This window comes from Aplidium turbinatum, chromosome 13 (assembly GCF_918807975.1).
Source record: "Aplidium turbinatum chromosome 13, kaAplTurb1.1, whole genome shotgun sequence".
In the NCBI taxonomy this organism is placed as follows: Eukaryota; Metazoa; Chordata; class Ascidiacea; order Aplousobranchia; family Polyclinidae; genus Aplidium; species Aplidium turbinatum.
In genome coordinates this window covers 6,679,205-6,691,451 of record NC_137484.1, presented here as the reverse complement: position 1 = coordinate 6,691,451, position 12,247 = coordinate 6,679,205, and the positions used below count along the sequence as shown (strand labels likewise).

General features: G+C 35.2%; 1 protein-coding gene across 1 annotated transcript in view; it reads right to left on the bottom strand.

Annotated features, from left to right (window-relative positions):
- LOC145782398 (synapsin-2-like) overlaps positions 1–11,547 on the bottom strand; it is a 42,544-nt gene extending 30,997 nt beyond the window's left edge. The window contains exons 1-6 of the mRNA XM_082594180.1: positions 11,289–11,547; positions 10,230–10,347; positions 9,573–9,630; positions 7,937–8,028; positions 6,567–6,723; positions 1,760–1,849 (exon numbers count right to left, since the gene is read on the bottom strand). Of these exons, the coding sequence (XP_082450306.1) occupies positions 1,760–1,849; positions 6,567–6,723; positions 7,937–8,028; positions 9,573–9,630; positions 10,230–10,347; positions 11,289–11,547 (774 nt within the window). The remainder of the gene's footprint in view (positions 1–1,759; positions 1,850–6,566; positions 6,724–7,936; positions 8,029–9,572; positions 9,631–10,229; positions 10,348–11,288) is intronic.
- Between the last annotated feature and the right edge of the window lie 700 nt (positions 11,548–12,247).

Here is a 12,247-nt window from a genome sequence, read left to right as displayed (position 1 = left end):
ATAAAAAGCTATTGATTTTAGTTTTGAAGGAATCTGAGCAAAATGCAGCTATTTGAAGACTCGTTGCAGCCCAGCCGGTACTTAAGTCAATCCCTTTTCTTAGAATGTAAAAAAAGAACTGATTTACTGTCAGAGAAGAAACAACTTTCAGTTTTTTGATGATACAACCAAAGACTGGGGCTGCTCTATAATAGCTCACCACTGTAGCCCTGGAACATTGTGCATCTGGGGTGGCAAAAGGACCTTCGGACCCAGAAGCTTATACGAAGAAAAAAAAGTTTTTTGCTTCAGGTAAGAGAAAAAAATTATTCCAATCCAGTAAAAATAGAAGAAAGTTTCATCATTATCACGACAACATTATTTTACTGAAAACAGCAAGTTATAGCTAATTCTGGTACTCAAGAAACATTGCAGACACAAAAATTAAAAAAATGTAAAATAGCCTAAGCAATTTCAATAACAGCATTTCTTACATCATTGGGATACCTGAAAATTAGTTTTACTCAATTCTTGCTTGTCACTGAAAACAGCGGCCAAATAAAACAATTCAATGAACTTTAAAACTCAAAACTACAACATTTGCATCGAAAATGATCAGTGGAGAATATTTAGTTGCCCTTGCCCCTATGACACAAACTTATCGTTAGGTTATTGCTCAGAAGCTTTGCAGAGCCAACAAGTTGCACCTCGTCAGGCATCTTAATCTTATCTGTTAACGACCCATTTCTGCTTTCAAATGTTTCGACAGTCAGTGCGCAGAAGAATTCCAGCAAAACGTAAGATAGCAGAGCAGTGATACAAACAAGCAACAATATGAAAACACAACATACAATAGTGCATGCAATACTGTGAGATCGACGGTGGGATGGCGCAGGAGATAAGGAGTTGATTTTCCAATTATGGTTCGACACCGGCTTAAGTAAGCTGGTTGTTGAAAAACACCGCTCACTCCTGCGCAAGGTGTAATAAATTGGGTGGGCAATTGGGCACAGTTGCTGAAGGAAAGGCGTCGAGAGATAGGAACAGGCCACCCTACTCTCATTAGTGCCGAAGGCAAAGCAGACTATAATTAGAACCTTATCTTATCATTCCCCAAAGCTCAATAACTGATTATGTTCTTGGTGTCTTCTTACTACGGTAACTCGTTTATGCGATCCATGTCTATGAGCTTCAAGTGGGAAAGCGAAATACTTTGATGAGGCACTTTAAAGTTTCAGACCTCCTAGCGTCGGCTATTGGAACCATTGTAACTCGAGATTGCCACCTTGCGGCAAAATAAATTCGACAAATACATGCATTTGGCAATCGATTAATAAGATTAGTCAATCAAAATTAGAAAAATGGCAGCTTGCTATCACTAAAAAAACATTCTTAGAAAATCAATCAAAACAGCAAATTTAACTTTTTTATCTTCAACATAAACGCTATAGAACATTAGCGTCCAGCAGAAGAGCAGGTGGAACACTTATTCCAAATCAATTGGACCATGATAGGACCTTAAAGAAAAATTAAATTTGCACAATCATTTTTTCCTCAATCAGTGTGAATGAAACGTGCCACTTTAACAACACGAGTGAGCATTGAACGTGTTCATAACTTCATGTCATGTATCAGCTACTATCCAACTAGTCATGAATGTCAAAGCTACCATGATTTAGATTTTAGATTTCATTAGCCTACAATAAATTCAGACAAACCGCACATATACCTGCATAAACAAACAACAATGTGTACATTTATACACACCATGCACACATACCATCTGTTTGTGTGACGGATAATACGTTTGTTCGACAAGAGGAAATTTTTCTCGGCCAAGACGTTTTTGAATACGGATCAGCTGAGCGAACTGTAAAGTTTACAAATATAAAATAAAAGAAAAACATGTAGCCAATGACATAAATTAAAGTATGACTTTATGTTAATGATATTCAAAACAGATATAACTACAACTAGTCAAATATTAAATTGTCGGAGTAGGCTGCAGTAGTTTATGTTGGGATAATATGTTTGATAAATGGTGCAGCATGTAATGAAGATTCGTTTTTTAAGTCTGTAATCAAAAAAAAAAAAATTATGAAAGACAATTGGAAAATCGAACTACACGGAACCAAACACAACAAATTGTTCTTGAACACAAAATTTCATTTTGCATGCTCTTGTTTTGATTTTAGGAAAAGCTATTGAAGTTTATAGGCTACAAACTATTTGTTACAGGTCGCTGTTGGCAACTTAAGAGCCCAATAGTCCTTTGAAATGGTTTGTGATCTGTTACCATGAAAACGTTGGGACCCTCTAAGCTAAAATAATGATAGTCTACTTTTCTTAACCAAATACTCAACGTGGTTTTAAGGTAAGAGCATATAGGTTTAGGATTGCATTTGATTTAGAAAAGTTTTATGTATCTAATGTTTTGTCTGTTGCAGAACAAAATCTTTCAAAAGTGAAAGTATATGAAAAAGACATACAGGACATAAAAACTTACACCTATGCTGTATTGTTTACTTTTTTCTCTTGATGTTACTACTTAAGTGAAGCAAACTCTAATTACGCTTTCTGCTTTCTTTTTGGTGAAAATTGACACTTTTACTTTGGAAAGAAATCAAGTATTGGAAATCAATGGTTACTTGTCTAATGTCTATAATTACCAAATGCACATGGGAAAAATATTTCTAGCACGTAAGTTTGACGTTTGATAACGTTGGAAAAGGTAAAAAGAACACGTTAGAAACTAGTCAATCAAGGCAAGGTATATTTTCTGACTATCCTGTACTCACTTTGTGCTGCAATATTGGCCTATCGATTTATACAAAGTCATTCAATTGACCTAGTCACCTGCACCTGGTCTCTGGGTCATCTTTTGCAACTTTAGGTAGGCCGAGTCTGATGCCCAATTAGGTCATACCAAAGTCTTTAAACGTCTTGCTAATTGTGCTCTTTTTGCACTAATAAGGTAGGAAAGATCGGTCTAATGTAGGAAGCACATATCATCATTAGCATGGCCACACAAATGGGAGGCAAAATTGAATTCACTGTATAGAACCACTAAGATGGCCTACTTTAAAAAGCAAAAAATAATGCACTCGAACTTTGTCGTTGCTACTACTATTATTATTATTTAGTCTGCTTATTCAATTGAAAATTTGCAAGTTTTTCCACTGTTAAAAATAGTTTACGTTTTGTAAAGTATGAGTTAAATAAGGTCATCAAAATACCCGTGCGCGGACATTTTGCCGAAAGACATTTTGCCGAAACCCATTTTGCCGAAAGACATTTTGCCGAAAGGACATTATGCCGAAGGACATTTTGCCGAATGGACAAATTGCTTAAAGGACTAATTGCCGAACGGACTAATTGCCGAAAGGACTAATTGCCGAATGGACAAATTGCCGAAACAATTTGGAAAAAAATTACTTTGAAGTGACACAAAGTCTCGTTACTATGCAAGCAGTGCTTTTGAAATAGAATCACTTTGCTACTGTTTGTTTGCCTAAAAATTACTTTGAAGCAACACCAAGTCTCGTTACTATGCAAGCAGTGCCTTTGAACTGGTAATTATTTTGAAGTGACACCAAGTCGCAAGTCTCATTGCTATGCAAGCAATGCCTTTGAACTGATAACTATTTTGAAGTGACACCAAGTCTCGTTACCAGGGCCTCCAAGAGCCCTGCCTGGCCCCGGTGCAGATGTTGCTGCCGGGCCCCCCAGCGTGACATGTCGCGTGATATCTCACAAATCACAAGCAAAATTTGCAGTGCGCGTTAATCCACAAGGCCAATGCATGCATGGTGTTCCGCACAGTGTTTTTATTTTAAAACCAGACATGTTTAAAAAATAATACAAAGAATACATTAGGTTAAAGTATTAACACTCCATTATTTCACAAAGAATGCAGTATTGTAGTGGTGTTTATGAATTTAAATTCACAGATACACACTAGTTATACACAAAGATAAAACCGTTGCGTTGCCAGATACAGAATTCTGCCATAATTTAAAGAAAAGTTTATAGCTGTTGCAAACAAAAACTTGTATTTTGAAAACTTAACGAAACTTGTACTTTGAAAACTTTATGAAATACGAAACTAATATACAGTAAAAAACAATATTTTATGCAAAATCGACGTGAGCACACAAATTTAAACATTTTATTGGGCCCCATGAACTCAAAAAATTGAAAATTTTGTAGTTTTGAAAAAGGGCATAGGGGAAGTGTGGGACCTATAGAACACTTTTTTTGAAATGGTCATAACTTTTGTATTTTAACTTCAAACAACCTAAATTTTGGATTATATTATGCTGGTGGGTGGTTTTAACTTATGATAAAGCGAAATAAAAATATGTTGATTGGTTAGCTTGTTACGAGAAAAAACAAAAATTTTGCGAAATGTTCCATTGGTCCCACCCCGATGGGATCTATGGAACGCTATTTCATTAGAGCTAAAAGCACTGCTCATTGTCAAGCAAAATCTAGATTTTTAACAAAGCACCACGGAAAACATTCAACACCAATCGAAAAAAAAAACGAATACACAGAAAAATAACAAAAAATGAAACCCACAAAATAAAGTCACGTGGTAAAGTTGTTAGGCTACTAAAAATATTAAAAACCTAAAAACTCTACCCCTCCAAATTTAAACTTTCTTACTGAAGTGCAGGCGTTTCCAAGATATCACCTTTCAAAGTGAATTCCTTATTCCGATGTGAAAATTAACACCTATAACACCTTATATAACACCTTAACACCTATGTGAAACAGTGTTCCATAGGTCCCACATAGCCATGATGTTTAGATAACTGGTTGTAAGTTTGAAATGATGCACTTCACTGTGCTGCATTCTTGTCTATCTACTGTTTAAATAAACGGTTTCATCGGAGATTCTGCGCTAAGAGTCCTGCTTGCCCTAAACTCCTGAAAAATTCTTACAAAGTTAGACCTCAAAGGTACATTTTCAAGCTCAAAAACATAAAAAAGCGTCTTTCAAAACAGCCTTTTCCAGAATTTTTGAAGTTGATTTCTGCTTACATGTCAAAATGGTGTTTCCAAATATAAATATTTTTTTAAATCCACTTTTGATTTGGGAGCAAATCTGGTGTTCCATAGATCCCGGCGTTCCATAAGTCCCACACTTCCTCTACCCATGAGGGGGGCCCAATCGAAATACGAAACTGACATAAAAAACAATATTTTATGAAAAATCGACCTGAGCACGCAAATTTAAACATTTTGTCGGGCCCTCTGAACTAAAAAGATTGAAAATTCTGTAGTTTTAAAAAAGGGCATACCCATGAGAGGCCCAATCGACATACGGAACTAATATATAAACAATATTTTATGCAAAATCGTTGAAATCAACTTTAACGCTTGAATTTAGACATTTTGTTGGGCCCCTTGAACTCACCGGGCCCCGGTGCAATGCACCGGTTGTCCCCCCTTCTTGTGGGCCCTGCTCGTTACCATGCAAGCAGTGGCTTTGAAATACTGTAGTAATTACTTTGCTACTGTTGTTTGCCTAAAAATTGCTTTATATACAGTATCCACAGTTTTTGGAAATCAGTATTAGTTTGAAGTGACACCAAGTCTCATCTATAAGTATAGGCTATAGGCTATGCAGTCTCCACAGGTTTTGGAGATCAGTATTAGACGTTCGCTTATACATATAACACTTCTGTCGGATACTTACGCGCTGTCGCACATAATTTGTGAGTGAAATCTGTTTGTGAATAACATTTATGTGTTATTAGGTTATAATAATACATAAAATGCATTTGTATAATTTCGGCAATTTGTCCATTCGGCATTTAGTCCTTTCGGCAATTAGTCCTTTCGGCAAAATGAGTTTCGGCAAAATGTCCATTCGGCAAAATGTCTTTCGGCAAAATGAGTTTCGGCAAAATGGGTTTCGGCAAAATGTCTTTCGGCAAAATGTCTTTCGGCAAAATGTCCGGGTACCAAAATACCAGAAAGGTTGTAAAAGTTGAGCACGATTGCAGCATTGTTGTGTAAATGCATAATAATAATCACATGATTTCTTGGCCGCTAACTAGAGTGTGGAAGCTTAGGATGAGATATTTCTGAGTAGAAATTTATGTTCAATATGTGGAAATAAGCAAATACGTTTGAAAATAGCATGCACAATATTCCAGCTTCTTAAATTTCCCACTCAATGCTATAGCACAAAGGTGGTTGTGTGACTATAATGTGGGATTATATAAAAATGCTTTTTCCATTCAAGAGTACGACTTATATGGTACTTATATTTTACATTCAAGAGTACGACAAATTTCATATTCTTGGGTTAGGCTTATGGCTATAAGTGGTTGATAATTACAAAGTAGGGAATTTAATCTTGGTGTTTATCTTCCGGCACGTCATCAAGCATTTTGCCCAGAAACAGCTACGTGTTGTAGTAGAACGAAATCGAACCTACGCCCTTTTGTATGACAGGAAGAAATTTTCACCATTTGGTCTGGCAGTCCATGTTTTGTTGATGAAGATAGACTATTAGGAGATAAGAAGCAACTCAAAAACGTTGTAGTTTACTTTTTAATTTACAGTCTACTTACTATCCATGGTTTATCCATGAAATTATACTGGGAATGTAGGGAGTTGATTGAAGGAACACCTCCATACTTCAGGCCAATGATGAGGTTTCTGTGATCTTCTCCCTCAACCATAGACCGAGATATTTGACGAATAAGCAGAAAATCAGGTTTGAAAGATCTGTAAGATAAATAAAAGTTTTACAAAAATAATTCTCATTTAAAGGATAAATAGTTTATTCGAAGAACAACTTTTACAATAACTTTGTAGTGCATATACAGTATTTTTGTTGCTAAACACAAACATATTATTTTGTGTAGATAAATTTCTGATGATGATTGTTAGCAAATCATTTTACCTGTATGAGTTGTTAGTAGTCTTTGGCAGATTGGCACAAACAGTGTAAACTCACTGCCAACAGTGAGAGCGTAACTCTTGGCTGTTTGAGATTGGTGTGGTATGAAAATAAAATTGAAACAAAAACGGACATGGATGTTTGTGACTTTCCTACTGTTAAAACTATGCTGAAAGTATCATCCTTACAAAGTGGAATTCCTTGCCTAATTAGTTTGAAACCAGGAAGGATTTGCAGAACTAACCTTACCTTAACCTGTTTGGTTCTTCATATTTACACAAATCCTTATTTTCACTCATAAAGTTTGTACAATAAAACACAGAGCATCATCTCGGCTCGAATATGTGTGAAGCTAAAGATTGTGTATTTCCAGCCAATGATAAGACTTGCAGAGAAGATTCAACAGAAATTTTCGCATTCATGTTAGCAAGCAATTAAAGTTATGACCCACTTTGGTTTTATAAGGATTAAAGTCTTTTTTTGTGACACACGCAATAATGAAAGTTTGTCATGCCTGTTTCAGGCAGTTCCATGGATTGACCAGATTTAATAATTTGATATTTTGTTGGTTCCAAATCAATATGATACCATTGTGTAGCTAAACAGTCTACAACTAAAGATTCGTTGATATTGGGCAACGGTATTATGCGGATTTTAGCAATTTCTCAAAAGGATTCTTCAAATCATAACATAATTTCTTAATTTGTGGCAAATCAAACCAATATGACGCAGTTGTAAATAAAAAATATTAACAACTTTTCTTATTTTGTCACTATATACAAAACGTATGCCTACTGAGGCAAATGAAAGTTGCATCATCGGCCTACTTTTTGTGCATCTTGCAATTTTTCTAATCGACACAATTTTGCGGATTTTTGTTCATCACCCTTTACCCAAATAATTATAATTGTAAGCTTTCGCCCAAATTTACAAATTTTTTAATAACAGGGTGCAATTGTCTTTCCTGCCCCCTTGTTTCATATAGCTTGTGCGGAAAGCTGTTTTACCAATATTTGAGGACCAACAATGTTACTGTACCTGACGATTCTGCTGCCATTGCGAAAGCAATTGATATCGATGGTGACACCACCAATGCTGTGACTGGACAAACTTATTTCTTTAAATTCAGCCTGCACAAAAAGTGATTCGTCAAAACTCTGCTTTTTTAAAAATTATAAAATCAGCAAAAAACAACACAATACAGATCTTTAAAAAGAGACAATTCAGAGGTTATATGATGACAAGTTAGTTTGTAGAATAGATTTAAGATAAAGGTGCTCCCATACTTGTTATCAAGCATAGAAGCTGAGAATATAAAGAAAGACCTCGATGAAGAAAATAAAGCTAGCGATACTGTCCAAATAAAGTATTTCTAATTACTTTGTTTCTTTTTCTAGCACCAGTTTTCGAGGATGCCAAGCCCTGTAATCAGCTTATATGTCCCGAGTGAAACTGACAACTTTGGCTTGATTTTTATGGGGCATAATCAACGAAAAGCAACGCAGCAAACGCATAAGCACTACTTCTTTTGGATGTTCAATTTTCTTTCCAACGCTTCAATGGGTTTTGTGATTAATCTTCAGTGTTCGTTTGAGACAAAAGCATCTTAAAAATCAATACCAAACCTCCTTGAACATTCCAAGCATTCGAACAAACAAATCTTTCTGACAAACCACCATTCTACAGACCATGTTTATTTCTAAAGGTTTTAGAAGATATTTTCGCATCACAGTGTACACAAGGTTTGCTATTTGAACTGCTAAGGTCACTCAGCTTTGAAATTTTTAAATTATTCATAGGAATCACCGTCGTGTCTTCAATTTACATGCTGTGCGTGGTGGTGATTTTTATGAGACGATTGGAACAAGATGAACAAGGAGACGTTTTAAAAATTAGAATGAGTCAATTATGGTTTGCACTTTAACCGCAGAGTTGTGTATTTTGTCCTTGTGCTGCGGCAGTGTAATGACATCAATTGAACTCGGTTCAGGAACACTGTAAGGCTTATGCTCAAAAGGTTTGGTTGTTTAAATTATTCATAGAATTTTTATAGAAATTCAAAGCCGAAAGAATACATACTGGTTTGGGAAAGCAATTTAAGAAAAATATGTCATCACAAGCCATAGAAGCCAACTTCCACAAAAGTTATTTTTTAATTATTTATTAGGATTACAATTACGCGACCAAAGGTTTAAAAAGTAGCCAGCTACCGCAGTGTACTCATGAATTGTCTAAAAGACCGGTCCTTTTGTTCACTACAAATTAATTTGCAAGAAATGTCAAAATAATAACAGCTGGAAAATAAGTTTCCTAGTTTCATAACAGCTTTGTCGGCAAAAGCTTTGTTTGATTACTGCGTTATTTTGATTATTATAGCCTACATTTTAAATGTATTGTTTTTTGTTTTGCATGCTTAGGCTTAGTGGTAAATATTGACTTATCAGTTGGATGGAAATAAATAACAATACTGTACTAATCACTTATATTGCAGAAATTACTTGTTGAAATACACACACAATACACTTTTCTGTAATTGATATATGTCTGGTGTTGTTTATTTTTCTTTATACATGTAATGTTGCATGTTGATGATGTGTGTTCTGTCAAGGAAAAGAAACAGGTGGGCTTTCCAAAAGAAATTTGATTCTGCAAATAGTAAAAAAAAATTGTTTACCTGTTCCACCCGAAGGTTGTATTCTCCATGCAGTTTCTTGCCTTTGAAGTACTTCTGCCTGAATAAGAATGAGAGCTGTTATAAATCGATTAACAAGTGGATGTAAAAGCTTTTTTTTAAAGAATTTTGTGTCAAGGAAAACGATTACAAATATAACGTATTAGTCTACGTTTTACTTCAAGGTCTAGAAGATTTGTAAACGATCTGATGGATCTTGTATTTCAAGTTCAAGTTCTAAATTCTAAAGTTCAAGTTCTAAATGAGTTAAATTTGAAATGAACCACAAACTGAACTAAAATGAAAAAAATCATATTGGACCAGTCAATGACACTGATCAACAAGTTTAAGTTAAATACAGAATGGGACCGCACTAAGGATTTTAATTATAGATTAATTTTTTGCGTTCTTCCAGTGGCTGAAGACTAGACTATCACAAGATGTTGAACTGATAACTACAGATTTAATTTCCGACGTTTAGTCAGTCAGCATGATTGACTTTATCAAGGAGGCTAAACAAGTAAAACTACCTGTTTAGCAGCAAATGGCACAACACAGAAGCATATTAAACGAAATGAAGAATTTTGTAGGATAGAAAGTTGGGCGACAATTTTGTGCGTTTAAAACTTTGTATTCTACAAACTGATAACCTGCACTCACCAGTCCGTATGCTGATCATCGACTACCAGAATGGTTTTGTACTTGTCGTTGTTTTCTGGTTTCAAAGCAGCCAATGGGTTACCTGAAGCCAGGGAAGCAAAGAAACCACCGCTGTTTCCTAAAACCAACAATAGTGTATATTTTATAAGCAATGAAATAGACGCTGATGTCTCTCAACCTCTGTTCTGGATTCTCGATGTTATTGAGGATGAAAAGTTATACAAGGATCCTTCATTTAAGATACAATCGAATAGCCTAACGATTAAAAATAATAAGCAAACAAAATCAAAGCATGTTCACAACAATGACCTACAGCCTTGTTGTTGCCCAATCGCAGATTATAGGCTACAGCACCCAAGGTTCAAATCTCGGCTGGGTTGGTTGATCATTGCGTTTACTTAACGATTGTGTAGCAAGTGACGCATGATCAGACCTTTCAAAGTTTGAGGAAACGTTTAATGTTTGACGTGATAGCCTGCTGGTTTGAAAACTAATGATCGTGTTTTAAGCAGCATAGGCTATATGTTGGAAATCTTTATATGAAGTTATTTCAATTAAACAAAACAATTATTGTTAATTAAGTGACTTGTAGCCTGGTATAGAGGTGTTTGAAACAGATTTTGTTGAGGCCAGACCAATGAAACGAAATCGTGCTCTGGGAAGCAGCTTGGGAAGAAACTAAATAAAGTTTGTGATCAAGAAATTTTGTGAAAAACGTGAAATTTTGTTGCATTTGGTTTATTTTGGTGTTTTAAAAAAATAGTCGTTCTAGCTTCTGCACTAAAACCATCAAACTTACAATCGTACACTGTTCAGAAATTCTACTTTAGATAGACTGACTAGCTTGCAGTGTTATGTTTATTCCATTATTGTTTTCAACTCAGCGGTTCCAAACCTCATGGAACCACACTTTACATTTTTTGACATTGTTGTTATTGATAAACAGTAAGATTTGACACACTTTTAAAATTACCACCAGTCGTGGTTTTTTAAAAGTCCAACATCAATTTCGATCGCTTATATACAAGCATATTTGTGTCAGCTTATGTTCTAACTTACCATCAGAATGGTCAGTTTTAGGAGGATTTCCTGACTGCTGGGATGCTGATCCTGCATGGGGGATGCTTTGTGGTGGTCGGGATAATGAGGTGTTTGTTGTGCTGCTGGAGGAAACACTTTGACTTGGAGATGTGTGCGCATCCGATGACTTGTCTTCCTCCTCAGTGTCCACCATGTAACCATTGGGAATGGTGGAGGAGAAATTTGTGTCAGAAAATTTTCTTTTCAGGTAATTCATTGCACTTTGTACGGAAGTCATTTTGTCAAAATCATTCAAAACCAAAAAAATTAAAAATAACTTTTACAACAATCTAAAAATATTAAGAATTCATTTAACAGCTAAATTTTCCTCTAAACGTGTCATCATATGATTCACATCGTTCTCTCTTGCTCAACACGTAAAGAGAGTGTGCCAAGATGGATGACTTTAGGACACATAATAGTCGCCTATATCAGTTAGTAAAACTTACACAATTAAAACTCACACACATTTAAGGTCATAGATTATGGGATGTCGATGCTCCCTGGGCTTAACAATATGAATTGTGACAACGACCAACTTATCATTTTTTAACTTTACAATTATATAGTGTACAACTGTACATACAATGCAATACAAGCAAAAAACAACGCAAAGCGTAAAAGCTATCCTCGTGATTCAGTAAGCATTCCGAAAGTAAATTGTTTATATTATTATCGGAGTTAAAATTCAACAATTGTTGAAGATATCAAACAGACTAGATGTCGAAACGTTGGCGGGAATGCAAGCTTAGGTTTTGTATTTGTACTCTATTTTTACTCTTATTATTTTGGATTTCGGACTCTACTCTTATTTTGCTTTTATGTATTTTTGATATTTTGATTAGCAACCATTTTAACCAATTTTCCTTCTTTATTTAATGTTATCAAATTCCTTCACAAGAATTTGTACCAGCTCAAACTGATCCAAACTATGACCA